At 39.8% G+C, this 24,147-nt stretch overlaps 1 protein-coding gene across 1 annotated transcript in view; it reads right to left on the reverse strand.

Annotated features, from left to right (window-relative positions):
- LOC102039285 (rap1 GTPase-GDP dissociation stimulator 1-like) overlaps positions 1-10,002 on the reverse strand; it is a 30,626-nt gene extending 20,624 nt beyond the window's left edge. Inside the window, exon 1 of the mRNA XM_031062971.1 lies at positions 9,986-10,002. Coding sequence (XP_030918831.1) covers positions 9,986-9,989 — 4 coding nt within the window. The 5' untranslated portion in view covers positions 9,990-10,002. The remainder of the gene's footprint in view (positions 1-9,985) is intronic.
- Between the last annotated feature and the right edge of the window lie 14,145 nt (positions 10,003-24,147).

Consider the following 24,147-nt stretch of genomic DNA (forward strand, 5'->3'; position numbering starts at 1 on the left):
TTAAATGAAAACACATGAATTCAGTGCATACAGGAATTTACCTGTGAGGAACACAAGTGTCCTGAGCTGTTTTGAAAAGAGGATGAGGTAAAGGGAGTTGAAGTAGAACATAATTAAAAGCTGTTACTGCCTATTAGGAAGAAAAATTATTTGGCTTAAGAAATTAAAAGCAGTTACTTAAAAACAGATTTGCTTTTGTGCTTTAAAGAAGCTGTCATCTCCAGAAAAATAGCTGAATTCATCGGGTCCAGTTCTCTTGCCAAAATTTGCTGAATAAATCATTTTGTGTAAATGAAGTACAGTAGAATGCAGCTTTTTTACACAAAAAAAAACCCAGAAAAAAAAACCCAAACCACCTGAGCAACCTGACAGTTGAATCAGGTTTGATCTTAAAGATCTAGTGGGAGTGGGCAGAAGGCTACAGCTGCTGGTTGAGCAACATGAAATAAATTAGAAGCCTGTGAGACTGAATTATCTACTGAATTCTGTTATCATCTTATCAAGACCCAAAATGTTTTGATATTTGATTCCTAGTTTTATGTTCTCTAATTAGAGCAATAGTGATGTTTGCAAATACATTTCTAAAATATTTCTAATTAGGATCTATAAAGCTATGGAAAGGCAGGATTTCTAAAGGAGGAGGAGGTTGTTTTACAAATAAGAGGGGACAGTCTATACTGGTGTCTTACTGGGTCAGTACAGTGGTAACTAGAAATCTGGATGCTTTGTCATTTCTCCAGAAAGTAGATAGTAGAATGTCTGTCATCATGCATATGGTGCTAAAGTCCTTGTGAAACACCCCTCTGGTTTTGGTCTGTAGTATTTTGAAATGAGTAGTATGAGTGGTAGCTGACTGAAGAATTCCAAAAGCCTCACAGAAAGCAGCATTTAACTATAACAGTATTAAAATGTGGAACTCTTCTCAGGGATTCAGAATTTTATCATGCTTGTTATTCATAAAAACTTGATTAACATAACCAGCTTGGGACTAGTTCCTCAGTACTCCTTGTGTTTAAGTCCATGCTTCTGCAGGGGCAGCGAAGCAGACACTGTTAAGGCAGTTATTTATGTGAAAAAGCAGTACAGTATATACAGATTATGACTAAAACTGACCAGAAAAGGGTATTTATTTCTGCTTTGTGAAAAATTCTGGGGTGCTGACATCTTGTTTCATCCCGTGCTGGAATAGATTGTTGGCACAGTGGAGCTGGAGGCAAACCAGAAGGATTTGTTTCAGGTTTTTTGCAGCAGTGGTTCTTGGCCAGCTGGGGCTGTGGGGCAGGGAGCCAGGCTGGAAGGGCGCCAGCCAGGCCAGCCAGCTGGTCACACAGCAGGGTCTGCCCGCCCCCCTGGCCTCTGAGGAGGCTTTTAGCAGAATAAACATGTTCTGAAGGAATACTGCTCGTTCTCTTGAATCAGCATTTTTGCTAGAATATCACTCATCAGCTTTAGTAATTCGCCATAGAAGAGAGGGAAATGGGCACTCATTGCCTGCAGGGCCTGAGTTTAGAAATCCCTTGAGACTGAGGTACAAAAGGCCTTTTTCCTGATCTGAAGGCATAGATTATTAATTCACACATAAATCTGTACCTAAGATATTGAGTAAGAGACATAGGAACCAGGCTTTTGCTGTGGGAGTTGGTTTTTGATCATCCTAATGAGAGCAGAGGCAGTAGTGCAGAAAACGTGCTGTAGCGCAGCAACTTCATGAGGCTTCTGCAGTGGGGAAAGAGCCATGAGGAGTGAGCTCTTTGGATCCCTTGAACCACTGCTGTGTCAATTCTCAGTGCTAGTCTTGACCTATAAAGTCCTCAGGGAGTGAGAGAATCTCGTACATCTCCCTTTTTCAGCATCTGATTTTGCCCCTTCTAAAACAGCAGTGGATTCTGATTTTTTTTTCTTTTTTATAGCTGCTCACATGTGTAGAAATGATTTTCTCTTTTTTTTTTTCCTAGAGGAAGTATAGATTCTATACTTCAATATGAATGCTTCTCAGGGTATTTATTACTTATTGTTATTTGGGTCCTGAGCAGTATGAGCCAATTTGAGGGCTTGAAACCACTTAATCCAGTCAAATGCCTTATGTTTTGCTGCCTCATCCTTCAGTAATGTCACATACTGAACTTATTCTTTTGTCACTTAGTTTTAGTATACTTTAGAAGGTTCTTCCAGGGATTATTATCATCAGTATTATTCAAAACAGAAAAACAAGATAATGTGTCTTTCCAGAGTATAAAAATGAGGTAGTTATTCACAATAGAGGTCTATTTAGCTTGTCTAATGTCTCTGGTAATAGATGATTAAAGAAGAGTAAAAGCAGACACTATATATCCTTTCCCAGGTATGCTTTCTTAACTTAGAGTCATCAGCTCCACAGGGATCTTCTTTGGTGGAAGTTTCATGTTGTTTAATTGCACTTAAATTCATTAAAGTATTTATGTTAAATTTGTTTGTAATTTAACTTGCAGAACATGGACTAGAGATAAGTGCCACAAAATAACTTTGGATTGAAAGAGAAAATTGCTCATTATTTTTTTTCTTGTTTAAATTGTCATCTTCTCTTGAAGGTAGTTTTTAGTAAATGTATTGTATCACCAGGGCAGGAAACAAAAGTCTCTATTTTGAGGTATCCTGTGTAACAGCTGAGGGATGAGGGTTAGGGTTGAGAAACTCCTAGAGTTCTGCAGCTCAAGAATAGCTGAAAAGCCCAAGATGAACTAAAATTTCAACTCATAATACTGCAAAATAGCTGATGTGTCTGTCTAGCAATATAATTAAAACACAGCAAAAGTAATAGTTGACTTGCATTCATGTTAGGGTGGCAGCCTGCAAAATCATGTAGGGGTAAGTTTCCATCTTCTCACAGTATTTTTTTAATGCTCTTCACTGAAATAGATAAAATAATTCCTGGTTTGTTGTGGCATGTCCTAAATGAACCTATGGTAATAAATGTACCTGTATGCTGAGTAGAAGTATTTTACTGTATAGTAGTCAAAATAAAGCTCCAGGTCTCCTTGTCTGGGAATGTGATATTAAATTTGTTTCATATGAAGCATAAAGGTGTAAATTGGGGATGGAGAAATCCAGGAGGGCTGGTGAGTGTATGTGTGTTAAGAGCAAACAAAGCCTGTAAGGTCAAACACATTGCTGCTGGCTGTGAGTGCTGCAGCTCCATGATTATAGCATTTTGCTGTAACCAAGGGTAGCAAAAGCTGCTGCTTTTGATTTTGTTACCAGGGAAGGGAGGAGAAAGATACAATTCAATCCAAGGCAAGATTTTTTAATTTCTTCAGTGGTAAATTATTGTATTTTATCTCTAGAAAGTCATGCAACTGTTTTGGGACTGGACTGACTTATATTCTTTCCAATAGAGCTATCTTATCTTGGTACATGAAGTAGAGTATTGGAGGAACAGATCCTCCATCTCTTCAGACTTTCAAACCCATGGCAAGGAAATTGTCCTATAAATCAGATAAGCTATTATCTATGTCTCCATGGAAAGCCACTTATGGCCATGTTAAAAGATACATTTTGTGTCTTTGTCACTGCACTCAGGGGTGATGAGATGTAGGAGAAAAATCACAAGATTAAAAAGGACCTGGGGAGAGAATTTAAAATTAATATCCTGAGGATGAAAGGGATATAATTATGAACAACTCCTGACCTGGCTGGTTTTTAACTCTTGTTCTTCTGTATTCTTCAGCAACTCTCTTCAAGGAGGAAAGGAGTAGGGATGTATGAGTATATTTTTTCCTTGAATGCTGGAGCCCTCCCATTACCTGGGAATTGAAATATCTCCTCCCACCCACTTTCAGAATCTGAAAAGGCCCATATTTTCCCCAATATTCTTTTCTTCTGGTTTAGGCTATGGGTAATTATCCTCAATGTTAATGGCAAAATACTTAAGTGTGCACTAAAAATACTTCTTGCCTGGAACTGGAAAACAGGGGAAAGCCCACTATGTTGTCCCCAGAATCTAACCTTTGCTCGTTGCTTTTGCAGCCTTGCTGGACTGCATTGGGCCATGCTGAGCTCCTTAAAGCATTCAATGCCTATGATCCCATGGGCTGGACCTTTGAACGTTTTACTATTCAAAGAACATGAGAAAACAGCAGATTTTAAAGGAGATTTTCACTGTTTAGCCTGAGCCATAGGTGGAAGGGCTGATGAAGAGAGGAATGTAAGCCTGACTGGCTAGTACTTACAGTAATGTTCTCTATTAATCACGAGGATTTTAAAAAGTTTCTATAATCCATGTCTAAAATTCTCTTAATTGTCACAAATCAGGTAGGACAGCCACAAAAGCTCTCTTTGATGTGGTGTCATGCATGGCATTTTTTTTATTTGAAAATGAGGTAAAGAAATCACTTAGCCGTAAAGTAGAAAAAGAAACTGAGATGGATAAATAAATCACTTAGCGGTAAAGTAGAAAAAGAAACTGAGATGGACAGAAGAAGTTTTCAGAAAACTAGTAGAGAAATGCAGCCTCAGAAGAGGCCCTGGTAAAAGGAGATACTGATGTTCTTGTGGTAACCCAAATTGATAGATTGTTGTGGTGAGAAAAAAAATTGCAATTGATTGTGAAATGGAGATTGTTTGGGAGGGGGGAAGCAACTTATATTTTTATAATTTTTGGCTTTATTCTTGGGTAATTGAATTCCACCAGGGAGGTAGTACAGGAAAAAGTGTGTGGGGGGAAAGCTGTGGGTAGAAAGCAGATCCTCTTGACTTGTGGCTGATGTTATGCCCTGTGGAGTCAACAAGAAAAATGGCTGCAAAACCCTGACTGAAAGCAGATAAGAGGAAAAATATGATAACCTAAAACAGGTCAGTGAGATAAGTCAAAATAAAGCCAGCCAAGTGCAGTCAGGGAGAGCATATGTGCCAAAGAGCATGAAAAGCTGCTTAATTGTATTCCATTTAACTTGTTCCTTTTCTGAGGGGTGGAGAATAGGGGTAAAATTCACTTTAGTGTAAAGGTATCACAATGTTGTAAACTTGTGTACCAGAATGTGCCTTTTTACATGCCTAATAATTTAACTGACTTGGTGCTTAGGGAATAGGTCTGTTGGACATACCCCAGCTTCATAGGCTAATGCTGAGCCTGAGCTCCCAGATACTGCAATTTATTATGCAAGATAAGGAAATTCTAGAGCCAAAGGCTGGAAGTCATGCTTGCAGGAATAGCCACAAATGTGCTGTGCTCAAAATCAGTGAGTAAAACACCATCAGCACAATTTGTGTTTGGGTAATATTTTCAGGTAGGTTTTTTTTAATAAGGGGTCAGGAAACTTGATGGTTTGAATCAAAGTTCAACTTCTTTCACAGTTGTTTGGTCCAGGAGGTGTTGATTTCATTGTGAAAGAGGAGTAAATTGTCAGTGCAGCAAAGCTACATGTGAACAGATAAGCACTCAGACAAATTGTGACAGCTGGGGATAAATTGGCTTCATTTATGGAAATGCATGAAATTTCTGTCTTGCTCACTGGAGATCTAGTTTTCTGCATTTGTTGAGTGATGTTGGTCTCTAAAGATACCTTTGATCATCCAGTTAATATACATCTTAAATTTTGCAGCACACAGTGAATTAAAGGAGCCCTTCCCTATGGTTATCATGTGTATATGGGAAGTGGGCCATAGTCTCAGCCAAATAGCATTCAGCCTAATTTTCCTGGCTCCCTAAATTTAGCTTGAAGAGCTGTCAGTGGAGAAAAAACCAATTAGACTCCATGGCAGAGAAAACACTAATTTCCTTTGGCTGACAACTCCTACAAGGGGCTTTTTGGCCAAGCAAAAGAACAGCTGTGAAAAAGCAGAAGCCTTTTTGCTGATATGAAAGCACCAGCCCAGCCCTCAGCTCTGCCTGCTAAACAATCTGCTGGGAATGGAGGTGGATGTTGGACACAGCTAGCAGAACAAGGAGGCCCCACCAGGGAGCCCAGTGGCAGGAGACCTATGTGGAAGGATGGCAAATAACACAGCAAATGCAATTATTGGCCTTTTGTGCCTTGACTCCACCTAAACAGGCACAGCACGAAGGTTCCACTGTCCAGGTTAAAAATCCTGAACTTCTAGGGTTTAATTAATGATGGTTTCTCTGCAAGTAAACTCATAGGCCTGAGCATTTGCCTGTTCGGCTTGTGTGTGACAAATGTTGTTTGAAGAGCTATAGTACAAAGATATATTGTAGGCCTGGAAAGGGCATTCATTTCTCTTTTGCTCCTCTGGTACAATGCCTAAAAAGTGTATCTTGTCTGCAACTTCTCCTCTGCCTGCACCTGTCTTGTTCTTGCTAATTGCTTGTATGACTCCAGTCAAGATCTGGAAAAAGCCATTGAGAGAGGAGGATTTTGTTCCTGAAATGTTGAAGATAAGGGTATCGCATGACCTATGAAGTGAGATACCTTATTAATCTCAGACATCTCCAGAATAAGGTGGACAGTAGTGGGAATTTGCCTAAATTCTGTTAAATGTAAAATTTTTTTGTGGCACTGTCTGAAATTTTGTAGTGCTGAGTATTATGATTTTGATCCTGACATGTGCATTTGACCTATTTTATAATGAGAGAGATGTGAAGAGGATCCTTGGAAGACAGTATGGAAGTTGGTTGCATAATGGATGCGCCAGAAATATTTTTTCTTGCTTAGTGGGTGTGTGTGTTGGATATTTTTATGCAGTATAAGAGACTTTGTACCATAAAAAACGATCATTCTCAGTTCTGACACACATTTTAAAAGCTATGGCCTTATAAGCTCTGTTGGTGCTTAATGCAAGTAACACAATGCTGTAAGGTGTGACCTACAATTTAGAGCTCTGCTCCAAACCCACGCTATTCAGCAGAATCTGCTTACTTGTGCATCACTTTTTCAATATCTATGAAGTGTTACTTTTATGCTTGCTCCTAGCAGAGCAAGAAGGATCAGATTTTAAGTGTATGCAGGTGGACACAGGTGTCTTAGCAATTTTGAAAATCTGATATCTATTTTTTTTTTTTTACTGGCTAATTTCTTGTTTGTTTTAACTCAATGATGTTGACCAGGTTACTTTCACTGTGTGAGTAGGTTTGAGCTCTGCTGCATGAATGGGTTGGTGTTGCCTGGGCATTGGAAGTTGCAATAAAGTCTTCCTGGACAAATTCATGTTTATGTAATGCTGTGCAAGCTTTTTTGACGTTACCCAGAACTATCTGGTTCAAAATTCTTGGCAGGTTTCTCTCAGTTTTATTTGTCTGGAAGAACTGCTTGCAATCATTAGAAATTATCTAAATAGTTTTATTAATATCAAAATTATTTAAGTGGGTGGGAGGGGCTTTTCAGAAAAAAAAAATTAATAAAGGGAGGGAGGGACTGCATCTGAGCAAGTCCTAAGATTCTTTTGCTGAGTTTGTCTTGGCTGAATTTTTTTGTGGCTAGATTTCTTCCTATTGTTCTACTTTTTTTTGCACAAATAATGATAAAATTATTTGGATAAAATAGTTTTGGGATGCTAGATTCAACATCTGCATTGAACAGCACTGATTCCAAATACTTCTGATATTTCTAATAGACTTAAAATATTCTCTAATTTGTAACGTGGGGTAATTTCTTTTAAATGGATATTTGTTTTTCTTGTCTGGAATTGGTGCTTTTGAAGGAGCTTCTACAGATCTTTCAGTAAAGCTGAGCTGCTTTTATTCCCAAATATTTTTAGACTTGACAGGATATAGTTTTGTACTCTTAACTACAAAAGACCATAGCAAAGTCCCCATTCCAGTTTATAAACAGCAATATACTGTCACTGTCCTTACCTGGACTGGGCACTGAATGAAGTACTTTTTCTGTATAGATTTAATTTAAATTGTAACTCCATTAGAAAACAGGTCCCCCTGAAAATTTGATTTCGATATTAGAATAGTGAAAAAATAATTTAGCTCTTTCCAAGCAGCACTGTATTTTACTTACTTAATTTAGGTTTTTTTAATGCATATGGATAGATGCCAAAGCACAAGAATGATAAGTTTGGGCAAATGGTTATTAAGCTACTTGGATTGCAGCCGAGCAAGAAGACAAGGATTGTTTTTTCTTTTTTTCTTTTCCAGATTGTTGGAGACTGTCATACAAACAAGTCCTTAGAAACAGAAAAGATGGACATGTACAGGTAGGAGCCTTCAGACATAATCTTATCCTTCCTCGAGCGCAAGAGCTTTGTTTCACAAAACACCTCAGAAATGAGGCTGAGAGCCTTTGAGGAGTTGGTTCAAAACTGCTTTTGGGACCCTGTCTCCCCTCCTGCAGCCTGGGCAGGTCAGGATGACTTTGTTGACTTTGGTGCAGTCTATTTCTTGTTCTAAAGAAGAAGAGTCGCTGCATTTTCTTTAGATTCTAGACAGCAATAAGTTTACTGACTCTGATTTAAGTGCATCTAATACAATGCTTTAAAATCGAGAAGGAAAAGCAACTTGTATTAAAAGCAGCAGCTGTGGGATTTCCCTATGGTATTGATATATTATGGGTTTATAATGCTGTTGAAGCAAATGGCAAGGTGCTGGGGAATGCTGAAAACTGCACACACAAGGAATTTGTAATATTTTTCCAGGCTGGCTTTAGTGTTTTTAGTTGTAAGGAAGGTAACACAGCCTACATCTAAAAATTATCTGAATTGTTATATGGTTTTACAGGAGTGAATGGTTTTGGTTTTTTTTTTAAAGATAAGTTTGACAAACCTGTACCTAGAAGTGTGTGGGTTTCTGTTTGTCATTTCTTATTATCCTGCCCAGAGTTTTGTACTTGGGCAGCAGAAACAGTCCTGTCTGAGTAAAATCAGGCTGGAAAGAGCAGGAACAAAAGTGGGCATAAAAACTTTGAGCCATGACCAGCAAATATATTAAAAGGATAAGCCTTCTGAGCAGAACATTCAGAAAGTAGGACAGGTACACATAAATGATGAGGAGTAGAAGAAACAGTCCACCTAGTTCAGCTGTCTCCACCTGAATTGCAATAGGAAGTCAGTCCTATAGAAATGACCTGTACAGTAGAGGTAGTTTAGCCAGAAGCAATACCTGTCTAATACTAGTTTAGTCCACTTATGTTTTGTGCCCATCTCTCTGATATTTAAAGTGCTTTTAAGTTAAATTTTGACCTGCTTTTTTAGTCTGTGTCCCAAACTACTGAAATGTTTGACTTTACTTAAATAATCATTTAATTGACTAGGAAGGTAATTACTATAAATGGCAGCTCAGTTGTCATACTGCTCTTAGAGAGAGATTATTTCACCCTTAAACATATTGAGTATTACTAAGATTAGTTCTGCTGATGTCACGAGACCCAACGGTGACGTGAGTTCATCACATGAATGAAGGTGGAAGGCTGAGCCCTTTGATCCAGTTAGGCAATACCTTGGAATGATCTGGAAACTAATGGAAATTAAAGTCTCAAAGGTATATTTTAAATCCAGTATGAAAGATATTCCTTTCACGTGGAAAGGTCAGAGCTAAGGGCTTGTATTCCAGCTTTCCCTGTGCTGAGGGTTGAGTCATAAAGAAGTGTATTCAAAGGCAGGACCACCTAATTGCAGCTCCAGTCCCGCTTGGCAAAGTGCAGCATGTATGCAGAGGCACATGTGAGCATATTTGCTTTGATAGATGCTGTACTGTCAATAGAGAGGAATGAATTTCAGTTTGCTTTCAAATGCTCAAATTTCATAAGAACTCATCATTTTCCAGTACTTTAAGTTCCTTTTCATTGCCATTCTTATAATTTACTAGTTTTCTTTAAACCAGCCTTCATTTTCATGTGACTTTAAGTGTTAAGTATTGTTTGAAATAGAAGACACAAGAATTTTAGGTCACCTATAGTATTGCATTTATCATAGAACTACACTTGTATATTTAAATGAGCCTAAATTAGTTTTCTGTTTCTGTCACATACATCTGCAATTTGTAGATGAGAGAAAATTAAGCACAGACTAGAGATTGTATCTATCCATAGTTAACAAGAGCTTTACTTACCCATAAAAGCTGTAGCTCTCCAGAATGGGGACAATAAAGAACAGCTGATCTGTACTGTGAGTCTGTGTCCTTTACAGCTACCACGCTGTGAGTAAGGGGGAATATTTTATAGCTTTCAAGCTGATGAGCAGCCAACAGCATGCTCTCTCTTTCCTCCTCCTGCCTTTTTCTGTGACCCTGCTCTTCAAATGCATCTAATACTCCATAATTACTTAATCCTCCACCACTACTTTTGTTTCCAGTTCTTAGATGTCATTAACAGAAATGGAAACATGGTAATTATCACACTGGGAGAGATCCTTTCAGATCTCTAAAATAGTTTTTAGTGAATTTCCTTTTGCTGTCTTTCAGAAGAGTGATTATTGAATCTAATAAGAGACAGAGTTCCAAGACAAACTAGATTAAGATTGGCATCTACTTGCAGTCAGATTTAAGAGTGTTCCAGAAGCTGATTCTAAAGACTTGCCAAATTTTATCCATACCTGGACCTCACCTGGGAGGTGCTAAGTGCTTGAGAAATGGTCCAAGCCTTTTACACTCATCTTTCAAGTCTGTGGCAAAAATATAAAAGAGGATTGTTTTTTCCTGTAAAGGAATCTTTAGAGTCTGAAGGTACCATCTCTGGCTTACTGTTTTTGATCAAGTAGAATGCTTTCTGAAATATTCTCAATTATTTTTTTGTAATGGTTATTAAAAAAAGCATGGCTTTTCCAAAAAATGGTTATCAAAAAATTGCCGGTTTTGAAGCAATAGTTTGAACATAATGGTTTGAAAAATAATATAGTTGTTTTTTTCTTCCTGTTGCATTTTCAATCCCACTTTATGGGAGAGTTGAATCTCTAATAAATAAGAGCCAGTTATAGGACAGCTTACGAAGCATGTGCTGTGTTCTATTTGGGATGCATTACAACCCCCTAGTGTTGCTGCAGCCTGAGCTAGAGGAAATGCTGTCTGCCAGTTAATACTATTTAAAGATTGTTCCAGTAAGCAGATTGAGCTTCCCAGTGTGGTGCTGCTTGGTGGGGGCTGTGTGGTGCCGTCTGTGGTTGTAACACTGGCTCCAAGTCTGTAGCATCCTAAAACTTCACTGCACCATGGAATTATAATCACTGTGGTGATTATAACGCTGGAGGGAGTTTAATTTGCTGACTCTTAAAAAGCAATCTGATAATGAGTTTGGAGCCTGAGGATCCTGTGAAGGAGGTGGAGATGTTTTCCTGACGCTCTTGCTCGATAATTAAAAAGCCAGTCCCTTTGGCTGGGCTTACGGAGAGGGAGGATGCGCTGAATTCTTTCTGGCATAATTTGTTTTTTTCCAATGGAAATGGCATGTCCTGAAAAGTTGCATATGAATTGGAAAATAAAATTCCTAAGGTAAAGATTGCTACCTTACAGCCTGTAATGGGGAAAATTATTGTGTGTATTGCATTATGTTTGCATTGTCACATCCAGAAAAAATTGCTTTTTGCAGGTGATGGAGACGTAGAGCATGTATGCTTGACCACTTAAAAGGGACCAAGATCAGTCATGGATTAAGCTGCATGCCACAAAAAAGAAACCCTCCTGCTGGTTCAGAGATCGACGAGATGAGCTGGTTCTCGTTGGCTTTTGGGTATCACTGTTTATTGAGGTCAGAGTGCAGGCTGAGGCTTAGGCAGGATTGCCACATGCTGCCAGCATGGCCAGAGGTTGGGATATTTTTGACACGCAAGCAAGGGGGGTAAATGTTATCATTTTATTGGCAGAGCTGATAAAGTGTGAAGCCCCAAAAGAGACAAGAACCAGAGAGGATGGCTAAGTGGTGGTACTGCAGTATTAGGCATGCCAGACACATTCATTCTCCACAGAGGGCAGTTCCAGTGTGTTCTGAAGTCAATAGGAATTTTTTCAAAGAAGCTGGATCAGGCTCATGGATATGCAGAAAATGGTAATCATGAAAAAAAATTAAGTTTTCCTTGGTAAAAGACTGAAGACAACAAAGGAAAGAAAATGAGGTATATAGCAAATGGGTGAAGACAAGAAATCACATCAGATAAACACATCTTCAGTGTCGTTCATCATCTTGCTGCAGTGAATACTAATGGGGAAACAGAGGTTTATAACACTGCACAAAGCACTGACAAGCCAGGTATGGAAATCCTGTGTCAAATGAACTGTGATTTTATATGCAAACTAATCTGTTTATTTGGGACAAAATAAGATGGTTTGGGAATCCAAATTTATAGAACAGCACTGTCAAGCTAAAATTCTCTTTCTGTTTGCACATAATCTATTGTAAGAGGTTCTTACCAGCATCAGGTACTGATTGAGCTGGGTGCTGTACAAATGCACAGGGAGCAATTTTTGCACAGGAAAATTTACACCAAACTGAAAAATCGAAAGATATCTCATCAGTAACTTAGTAGAGGGTCAGTGGCAGAGGCAGTGAGAGGAACTAGCAGTGTCCCTTCTCCTCAGGTGAGGAAGAAGCTCAGCTCTGGTGAAGCATTAACTGGTCAGCACTGCTGAGAGGGACAATGTGCTTGGGTCTCAGGCAGGCCTTGTGCCTCTACAGCTTCTGAGGTAAAGCTGGGCCTCCACTTGGGGTCCTGAGCTGGATTTATGCCTCTTCTTGGAGGCACATCCCAGGACTGAGAGGCAGGCAGAAACTATTTTCTCTGCAGATACCAATGAAAAAACTTCCTTTCAGCAAGAGAAATTATCTAGAATAAATGGATGAGTCTTTCTTCCTTTCTTAGTTGATGGATTGCTTTAAGTTAAGTTAATCAAATATTCTGCAGCGTGATGTATCTCTCATCTGCAGCTTAATTTGCTGCTTTAATTTTTTACATGGTGGAAATGTGATTCATTTGATTGTGGCTTAAAGTAAACTGTCCTCTTCCCAGGAGAAAAAAAATAGTGGACAGTGTGTATCTGTGTTGATCTGAGCAGTAAAATGCCAGAAAAAGACTTATTGGAAAGGAATTTCTGCACTGGGGAATATTATCTGATTTATATAGCGCTGTTTATCTTCTCTGCCTTTGAATACTAGTGAAAGGGTATTTTGGTCTGGTTCTTCACAGGTCTGGTAAATGCAGTTATTTTGGGAAACATCAAAAGATTTTTAGAAAGGGAACTATCATTTTACTTGCTCAGCACGAAACTTCTGTAACTGTGATGAAAATAAACCTAACAGAACAGAAGGGAGAGTGGAGGAGTTAGAGCAGAGGGTGAACATATCTGAGAGGAGAAGCAAGCTGGAGCCTGTGGTCGTGCTTCAGTGAACTGCTTTGGGGAAAGAACTGGGAATAGGCTGATCTACAGCAGCACATTAAGATGCACAGCAAGTGCCATCCTCTTCATGGGGACACATCACCACTCAGGGAGCAGTGCCCAACATCACAGGACTCCAAAAGATGTGGCAGCACCTCCCTGCATGCTGCTCCAGCTGTATGCAGGGCATCAGAGATTTATTGCTCTCTGCAATTCAGATTTCTGTGAAGTACTTTGATGGGGAATACATGTTAGCAAATGCCATTATTGAATCTAGAGGTACATGTCTGATTTATTATGAAAAATTTTATACATTCTTATAGGTAAAAACATGTAATTACAGTTACCAGAGTTCTGTCCAAGATTTTCTGAAAAGAAGCACACACCTCTATTGTGCATTGGATTTACTCTGCATGTTCTTGTGCATGTTTGATTTGATCTCAGCAGGCTGTTTCTCTTGTATTTCTTGGTGTTTTAGAATTCTCTTTTAACTCCAGACCTGAGTAGGCTGCAGATATCACCAAATCTAGGACCAAATTGTCACTGTGAACATGTAGCACTCTGGTCCCTATGCACTCACTGGAGACAGAATTTGTGCATATGCAGGGAGCATGTTTGGAGTTCTGGCAGTTTGGTCAGGGGTTTTAAAATGGGATATACCTAATGGTCATATTCCCAAATTGAACATTCCCTGATGGTGAAAAAAGACTTGTTCAATAAGTGTATGAATTGCTACTGTCACTCTTCTTTCACTTTCAGACTGGCTTAACTTGGTATTCCTGATTAAAAGCAGCAACATTTATAGTGACACTCACTTCAGGTGTCCTTTTCTGTACATCCATAAAGTACCCTGCAAATCTATTTATTTTTCAATAGTTCTATCTGTCTCTGCTCTCCCCTACTGCAATTTTTATGCACCACTTCTTGCTTTCTGTTCTGTTTGGTGCTGGTGCACTAAAAATATACATACACCCACAGATTTTTATGCTTTTTAGTACAGAATAAAAATACTAAATGGAAAGCATCAGATGCCTGTCAGCCTGAGTATCTTCAACTGAGGAAACAACTACCACCGTATCCTGCCTTTCCCTTGACTCACATTTCAAAGAAGCTTATCTGGAGATCCTTGTAATAGTCAGAGACTTGATGAAATTGAAGTCTGTGATTTTAGGAACCAGAAAGAAGCTACCCTTTCTAAGAAAAGGAAGAAGGTAGAAAATATGTCATTTCAGTCCTCATTACGAAGAGATGCTTCTGGAAAGCAGAGAAATGCCTAACAGGAATAGATGTGATAATTTGTGATACTGGCAGAATTTAGCTGTAGTCTGGAAGCTTGCATGTGAAGAGTCAAGTTGTTGGTAAGGCTGCAGTGCTCTGGTTTCTACTCTGTGTGAGTCACTTTTATGAGCCCCACATGCTAATGTTTCTCAGAGTTTTCAAAACACCCTTCTTAATCTTGTTTGGTGCTGGAACAGTGTCATGGAAGAAGGCCAGGTTAGCTCCAAGGCATGAGTACCATTAGTCTCAGCAGGCTGGCCAAATCACTCTGTGCTGAGGAGTAAGAGTTCTGTGTGCAATGGATTTGGACTGACTATCCTTCACTTCTGCAACATTTTAAGGAGTGCTGCTGGGACAAGTGGTTTCTGTGGCCTCAGTCCAGGTCATTCACCTTCTTGAGTTTCACTTCTACTTTGCCAGTCTTGCACTTCAGTCCTTCAGTGGACTAACACCCACCTCTGTTGTGATGCAGGCTGCTGCTGCTGTGTGTTTGTGGCAGTCTGGTGGGTTTGTGCAGATGCTGCTGCTGTGTGTTTGTGGCAGTCTGGTGGGTTTGTGCAGATGCTGCTGCTGTGTGTTTGTGGCAGTCTGGTGGGTTTGTGCAGATTCTGCTGCCCACAGAAGTCCTCAGGCTGCTTGAGAGGCTGTGGCACAGACGTGCACAGATGCAGCTGTGTCTGAATGGCTGTATGTGAAGATTTTTGTCTTTGCAGGTTTTTGTTAAAAGGGTTAAAGCAGGGCTAATACTTTCCTTTCTCCCTGGAGCACTGAGGCCTTAGTAATTAGGTAGTGAGTCCTTGTGGTGAATTAGAAATCTGTGAATTGCATGAAGGCAGTAAAGCCTAAGCAATCTCAGCGCACGTTCCTGAGCTCTGCTCTGTGGGGCAGGAGCTGGGGATCTGTGTGACCAAAGGACAGTATAATTACAAACCATTGCCACTCTCTTTGACCTGGGAAGCCTTTATTATCATGAGTACAGACCAATTTTCCATTCCTTGATTCTCTCACTGTAATGTTTAGCATAGTAGAAACCCTAGCCTGTCAGAAGTTAACTCTCTTGTGAAAAAAGAAAGGAGGAAGAAAAAAGAGACAGAACTTTCCTATGGGCTGCCTAGTTTTGTTGAGGCTCAGAGATGTCATGTCCTTTCATGTAACTTACTTTCAAATCCTTTTTTTTTTCCTCAGGACTTTGGTAAGAAACTTTGTGAAAGAAAATTAATGAACTTTTTTTAGACACTAAGCCATGGTTAAGGGAGTATCAATGATGATCTGGAGGGCAAATGAGCAAATCCCTTGTTTAGGAGAACTGTTCTGCCACTATGCATTTGGAAAATATTTTAGATACTGTGTGGAGCAGGCAGATTTTAAATTATCTATAGATTTTTCATTCTTCCTGTCTGGTTCAGTAAAAAGATAATTTGCTTCATAATGTGTGTCACAATAGAGGAAGCTCCACAACAGAAACTTGGTTTCAGCAAAGTTTTTTGATGTTTTGACATTTCATTTTCTTCTACATTGGAAGATTTCAGCTTCATTTTTTTATGCTTCCACAACCAGAGCTGTGCTGGGGTATCATCTCTGGAATTGAAACCTTGGTATTTCAATTAGAAGGCTGCAGAAATACTGAGCTAGTCTCATAAAGCTGGTTTGGGAATGGGCTACAATGCACACACCTCTGTTCTGCCTACTGTCTGCTGAGTGTAGGTTTAGATGAGAATTCATTCAGGCACATCCAGGATTTTAGTATTAGGGCCAGAGCAATAAGAATGTCTCCCTGGCATAGACAGACCTAGCCCCAACCAGCCTTTCTTAATGAAATGTTTATTGTTATGTCTCCAAAATACTTAGGCTTTCACTGAACTTTTCTGAGCCAAAACCCTTCTGATAAATGCTAATTATTTCCATCCATGTGTGACAACATGTTGAGCACAAAAGGAAAGCTAGATCCTGCTTTCTGCAATTAGTACATTTATTGCTCAGGGATAAGGCTTAGAAACCACTATTAGATTCAGTTATTTGTGCTTTATCTCTGTCAGGCTCAGAGAACTCATGTATTTGGCTGCAAAATTCAAACAACACTGCAAGAACCAACATTAGTGAAATATTCACTATCTTCTATGCCACTTTTTAATTACCTATTGTTATATAAATCCTGCTGTTCTTTTTCAGTTTATAATGGAGATCAGAGAAATTTCACTGCTGAGATTAATTTTTGGTGTCAGTTCTTTCTAAGACCCTCTGAGTATTTGAGGGTTTGCTTCCAATAGTTTTCATTAATAGCTAGAGGTTTTTTTAGGCTGGTTCTCCTTTAGTTGCACATGCTGAGGCTCAAGAGACAGATTCAAAGCCCAGTGAATGAATTCTGACTTGAGCTGCTGTATTTCTAGCTCTGTCTCCTGAGGCAGTGAAAATTGTAATATCAAGAGAAAGAAGCAGGTAGGTCCTACAGCTCAGCTGTATAAAAAAATGACCAGAGTCGTCACTTAGGGATATTGGAAGATCGTTCCAGCTGACCTTTGGAGGGACTCTAGAACATACAGAGAACCCAGCCAAACCCATGCTTGTTCCTTGTGAGAGATTCCTGAAATGAAATACTCTTCTCCATCATTTGAGTGAAAAATTCCTGTTCTGAAGAGCAGCAAAGCAATCCAGCACCCTTGTTGTTCAGAGAAAAGGGCTTGTGCATTTTGCTCATGGTATTATAAAATTGCTTGGAAGGTAAAAAAATTGCTTCCTCTTTTTTCTTTTTCCTAAGAAAACCAGAAATGATTGAAACTACCTGAAATTCTGACTTTGTAGGGCATAGAAGAGCCTGTAAAATCCACAAAAAAGACTTGTTGCTTATACACATGAACTTGGAAAGAGAAATGACAAAGGAAGGATATGTGCAAGTATTTATGGTGCTCAGAACTGAGTTTGTTGTTCTGAAATTGTTGTGAATTTTCTTCATCTCATCCACTTTGGTGATGACAATATATAATTAGATATAAAAAGTTATGAAATTAGGATTGATCTTTTGAGTGGAGCTGCATATATCATTTTTTACAATCCTTGTGTGATGGAGTGTGTAAATATCCTTATATATGATTTTTTTTAAATTGAATATTTAGAAAAAAAAAATCACAAAATATCTTTGCTCACTAGGAGATCACATATGGTACATTAATGGTGCCAACCATTTTGTTATATATAGAGCTGCAAGATACAGTGATATACCAGTAGCAGAGAAGCATCTTTGTGTCCAACCTGCTACTGAATTTAAAAAAAAGGATATTTGTTCACAATGGAAAATGTATTATAGTAAGCCCAGAAGCTAATGAATTTCTGGGAGGCAAATGTCATGGAGATCTGGACTTGGTTGCAATTTCACAATTTCCACCTGTCCAGCATAGTTTCTGATTGAAGATCTAGATTACAATGGAATATTAGTGGTTAAAATATGGGCTCTTGCTTTATTGAAACAGTGTAGTCTGTTTATTTTATCTTTAGTTGTAACAGTTTTCCTTTCTCCTTTTTTTAAATTCAGCTCTGACCTTAAATTGAGCTGTGACCTTAAACTGACTTCCTGTATCAACCATCTGCATCCTCCTGCAGCTTCTTTTTTTCTAGGCATTTAGTCCCTGTTCTACATACTGAATGTCTGCAGTATCCCTCCTAAAGAATGCAAATATTGACCATCTTGCTTTACAATGGATTTTATTTCCAGAAAATAAGTTTTAATGTAGCATTTTTGTAACGGAAGAACAATAACTAGAGAAATGCAGTCTCTGAGTATTTCTGAAGGATTGTAGGAGGAGAGGCTGATTAGAAAGGGAGAAAGTGCAGTAAAATACGATCACCAGGACCAGTTTTGTGTTTAACTGAGCCAAACTCTTTGCATAGCTTTGGAGTCTGTGGGAAGGGCCAAGAGTGGAGTTGGGGCAGTTCAAACTCCTGTGCAGCATAGACAAGCCTCAAGGTTGTTACAGTGCTCTACATACTTTTCCTTGGCCCAAAGGGACTTGCATGTGTGCATCTTTTCTCCAAACAATCCCCCTGTTCTAGAGGGTCTTTGTAGCTTTTTGGCCTTTCAGCTGAATGCTTGCTTGGTTTTGTGAGCTTCCCTGTGGCTTCCAAAGGATTATTTCTGGGCTAAGAATTTGGCCTGTATTATCCTACTCCCACACATATCAAATAATAGTCCCTGCTAGTTACTGTGCTTTTTCAGGGAAAATGCAATGTCTGATCCCATTTCTTCAGTGACCTACAAAGCTCTTAAATATTGCACAGTCCAGGTAATTCCATTGATTTTACTAAAGTTGACTATACAGCATAAACTTAAATGCTTGCTTCAGTCTATATTTTCTTTGACATCTGGGCCAACAAAGTAGGGCCCCTGCTGGTGACAAATCTGCAGGTAATTCCAATAAAATTTAGAGAGGGATATAAAAGTCTGTTTTCTTTTCTATAATAATTATGCTTATAAGGATTATTACTTTAAATTAATAAAGACTAAAAAGAAAATTTTCAGTACAAGTCCAACATTGCTCCAGTGCATTCTGGCATTTATACTTTTTAAGTGCTGATTTCTTTGATCTGCTTGATGACAGCTCCACTTAGGAGCAGTCTGTGTCACTCTTGGGTGAGTCTATAGATTCATAGTAAATAAGCCTGCAGGGACTATTGGATCATTTTGATCATCACAAGGCATTATACCTTCACCCACGTATCCCTGTAGCATTTGTTCTTAAGGCTGAATGTAGCAGATCTGTGACCTTTCTGAATTTCATAGGAGAAAATGGGGTGGCTTCATGTGGCTCACTGGAGGACTCTGGGGCTCAGAATTGATGGTTAATTTAGTTTCCGAAGAACAGTAGGGAAAAATTAAAAGTTCTCACTAACCTGTTTCATGTCAGTATACGACTCATCTCACTGAGAGACTGATGATTATCAGTGTAATTTAATCAAAGGAACTGCTTGTATCCATAAGATGTAACCTACTGAATGAGTGAGTTGAAACTCCTGAGAGTATTAATGTAAAAATTCCCACCTCTACTGAATTCATCACATTTTACTGGTCCAGTCAGAGGGACCAGTTCTTCCTCCATTGTTCACCCTTGGAGCCACAGTGCAGTTTATGGTGACTGAGATGAATTCCCTGAGCTTACCTTTACTCTCAGAAGCTGACCTGCTTGCTGGCTCTCATGAGGAATAAATGATATTTTCTCCCTTCAGGGGTAGCAGGGAGGTAGCAGCACCCCCCAGGGCACCATCAGCCCAGCTTCTCTGGGAGGTTTGTGACAAGCACAGAGAGCTGGCCCTCAGTTTTGTGCTCTCCTTGGGATGCCTTTTGCAGCTGCAGTGTGCCTGGAGCTCTGGGCCTTTAGATTTTCACAACCCTAACCCTAGGCCTAACCCTAACCCTAGGCAGAGCACTGAAACCAGCCTAGGGCTAAGGCTGGTTCAAAGGAGAAAGCTGTGGAGGAAGCCATGTTGTGGCAGTTTTTGTTTCCCCTTGGCATGCCTGTTGTAGCTGCAGTGTGCCTGGAGCTCTGGGCTTTGTGGTTTTTGGACAGTGGCCATGGCACAGAGAGCTGGGCCTCAGGCTGCACAGACAGCAGCCATGTCATGGTGTGCCAGCCTGGCTTTGGGCACGTGAGGAGAGGACTGAGAGGAGGCTGAGGATGAAGAGCAGCCAGCTGCTCTGGAGTTTGGAGCAGAGAGGTGCTCAAGGCTTCTGCAGGGTGTGCTGGTGTGAGAGGAGCAGGGCTCAGAGCTTTTTCAGTGCAGTCAGGCCAAGGGCTCTGTGGAAGAGAAGGCAGGGCCTGTCCGGAAGGCAGCTGCTGGTGTGGAGTGTGGTGGCCTTGGTGTGAGACATCAGAACTGAATCAGTGCTGTGCAAACAAACTTCAAGGTTCTTCCTGCTGTGATAGAAATGGATCTATGGGCAGCTGCAGCCACTTGGGAGTGGCTTTCAGCTGGAAACTCTAGCTATTACTGGCCTGTGACCTATGTGTACTTTGGTGGCTGGATCTGAACCCTATTCCAGATTTCTGAGGGCAGCTGACAGCAGATTCTGTCTTCCAATGCTTTGCAGGGAATGGGAGAGCTCTCCACTGCTGATCCGTATGGGTAGCAGTGAGAGAGCAGAAAATCACAAAACAGTGGTAGGGGTACATCATCTGCCCCCGGGCAGCTCGCTCATTGCACTGCAGTAAAATAAGGAGGTACTTACGGAATTCTAAGATGAGCACATGAACACGATGCTTGTTTGTCAGTTAGAAATGATACATATATTTTTTTTAAACTGAGGGCATGAAGGTGGCTTAAGATGACTTACTAAAAGGATAGAAAGACCTGAAGCAGTAGCCATAACCTGCTTGAATCCATTGTTACTCAGGAGTGGCGAGAATATTTGCCCAATTCATGTAATGTCTCTTTGCATGGACTAGCTTGCATGGTACAGTGTCAGTTGAAGCAAGAGTTTCTGTAGGAAGAAATTCCTCAATCAACTGTGAGTATTTAGTAATAAATATTTATATTTAGTCATTTTGTGGTCATACTGTATAATATATTTAATACAATGGAGTTTATTGCCTCTGCATATTTGGGTCACAGGGATTGTAGAGAGGCTCATCTTCCTGTTAGGAGAAGGGAAAGTTGGGGTGCCACAAAAACACTGCAGTCCTCTGTTGCAGTGAGAGGAGCAGGGATGAAATTTCTTGAGCTGGTCATCCTTCTCAAGCAGGAGCTGCTGACAGTGGGCAGAGGCTTAGTGGAGGAAGCAACATAGAAATATAAAAAGAAGAAACTTAGGAAATAAAAGCCTGGAGAAGTGCAGCACATGGTACTGCTGGAAAAGAATGAGGAGGTGGCACTCATGACTGAGGATATGACAAGGGCAGAGAGAATGAAATAGAGCTGCTTTTACTTCGTAAGTCTGCCATAAGGGATTGATAGGGACACACCCCTATTGTGAAACTTGGATCTGTCATAATTTTGCAAATAGCTTTGAAAATGGTATTTTCTGTCAGGTGAACGGAACACAGACATGAATGCCAAAGCTATGCAGGCTTGTATTGTGAAAATGAGCCAGTAGGCTTAATCCAGGTTTTGTGGTTTGAAACTGTGAAGATGATTAAAGTTTAAAAAGAAATAAAAAGTAAGTTTCAAGAATGTCCTGAGCTACTCTTTGTTCTATGGTATATGACAGCAGTGGAGAAGGTCTTAATAAGATTTCAAGTAAAAGAGAAGGATTTTCAAAATCCTTTAGGTACTGCTTTTTAAACTTTTGAACAGCACCTTAGTGTCAGGACATGGAAAGTGCTGAATGTGATCTGCCGCAGCAAGTTAGGCACTTTTTTGCAGCAGCGGTTTTACTACCTTAGGAGGTGGGCAGTAAGGGAAGCTGAAAATAAAAGAACAATATAATAGAACAATAATATAATAGAACAATATAAATGCTTGTGGATTTTTCCATCTGACCCTTGAAAACAAAGAAAAGGTTAGCCTCTTATGGTGAGTGAAAGATTACAATTAAAAAAAAGAGCAACAGAACAAAAACAGATGCACAAAAACTCCCATCAGAAACAAAACTACTTTTGTCTAGCTGGATTTTTATTAGGTCTTGCAAACAGGAGTCTGATAGTCAAAAGAAATCCTTTACAGTCAACATTCAGTTTATGCTCTGCCTTTTGTAAATCTGTAGGATTGTACTGCAAACCAAGATCACAAGAATAAGAAGGGGCTTAAAATGCTATGGCCTTGAGAGTAGGTCACTTGTATGGTGCCACTAAAGCAAGACATTTTGTATATAAAGCTGATGAGTCACTTAAGTGATTAAAACTTTTCCTATTGGTGTCCTTCAATTGCACAAGTAATCAATTCAGCTGCCATAATGTAGTGTCTGATATGATGTGAAATTGATATGCTACAACTGCTGCATTATGTAAAATGCAGCTGAATGGTACCAGGGAGTATATTAAAGAAAATTAGCTCTTACATGATATGTTCTGATGCACTTATGGTGAGATGGAAAAAAGTGAACTTACTGAGCATTTTCATAAGTTAATATATATCTGAGAGAAGAAACTCGCATTATGTAGAGCATGATATCTCTTGGGTAACTTATTGTAATGAACTTCACTGAAAACATACCAAATGCTGGAATAATTTTGTGTAGCAATTAGGTCATGGAATTCAAAGGTCTCTTTGGGTTTTGTGGATACACAAAGCAAGTAATTCGTATGGAGGAGAATACTGAGTTCCTGCTTGAAGATAAGTGTGCTGTTGCTATGCAGACAGCTGGGTCTGGAAAGGTGTGTGCTAAGGGGCAGGGAAAGAAGAGCAGACCACAGCAATATTCTTCAGGCAGCTGTCTGCAGTTAGAGTTTCCTTCTTGGTTAACAGATCATTATAAAGATCAGATAGAGGTAAATCAATAAAAAGAAAAGGTGTATAGACCCTTAAGAAAAGCCTATCACTGCAGAGTTGAAAGGCAACAATTTCTGCTTTGAAGGGTCATGGATGGCCTCCTTCAGTCTCTGTTGGAGACTTCTGCTGAGAAACAAATGGGCTGATGAGTTTTGTACTTAGCCAGCACAAAGCTGGCCTGCAGTGTGCAGTGTAAGCACAGGCTGTGTTCCATACAGTGCAATATAATGTCCTGATGTGAGCAAGGAAGTGTAAACAGGAGAGCAGGAGGCAGCGCATTCTGCATATCTTTTTGAACAAAGGAAGTTCTCGGAGGCTGTTACCAGTGTGCCTTTTAATCTGATAAGGTTAGATTACTGCAGACACTTAGTGAGCTGTAATTGCTTCCCAAGTAGAGCCTGCTGCCTGCCAAGCAAGTACAGCCCGTTTGTAGCTGAGAGCCCAACCTGAAGAGCTTGATTACTGTTTTGTCAATGAAATATACTCCAATTGAATCAGACAGCACAATCCCAGGGAGAGGTTGTTGAAGTACCAAGAACTCTGTTCTAGTTAACTGCAGTGTGTGGGGGTGTTCTGTCATCGTCTTCTGCCCTTCCTCTGCAAAGTCTCTCTCTTCAGTGGCTGGGAACACTGGTTGTAGCCTTTTTACCATGTTTTCTCAGATCAACTCTGTCAAGGAACTTTGGCTTTTTTTCCTGTTTGGTTTACTTTACTCATGATCGTTCTGAATTAATAGTTGATGCTTTATTCTCCATTTGAAAAGTTATGATGGGACTTGCCAGCTCTTTGTTGTGTCTTGCTATTGTTAGTGTATTAGTAGCAATAAACATCAAGTATATATTGTTCTACATACTTGTCAGACCTTTGTAATGCAGGCCAGAATTTGGAATATCTATTATAAAATTGAAGAAAAATTAAAGGGCTGTCCTTTCCACTCAGGTCCCCAAATCTCTAATAAATTGTGCTGAACCTTGAAGGCATCACAGGCTCCAGTGTGTGTGACAGCTGTGGCACAGAACAAAAAGGGATAGCCCTAAAGTAATCTTGCTGGGTAGGATTGCCATAGTGCCAGGCAAAAATAATCACTGATGGGACTTCTTCTGAAGGGCAGGTAGTGTTGCAGAGTACAAAACTAATCTTGGGAGACTGGAGTAATGACAGATGGCTCTGCTGTCTGCAGCCCTGGACTGCAAATACTGCTTTTCCTGGGTTAGTGCCCA

Source organism: Geospiza fortis, unplaced genomic scaffold (assembly GCF_000277835.1).
Source record: "Geospiza fortis unplaced genomic scaffold, GeoFor_1.0 scaffold130, whole genome shotgun sequence".
Lineage (NCBI taxonomy): Eukaryota > Metazoa > Chordata > Aves > Passeriformes > Thraupidae > Geospiza > Geospiza fortis.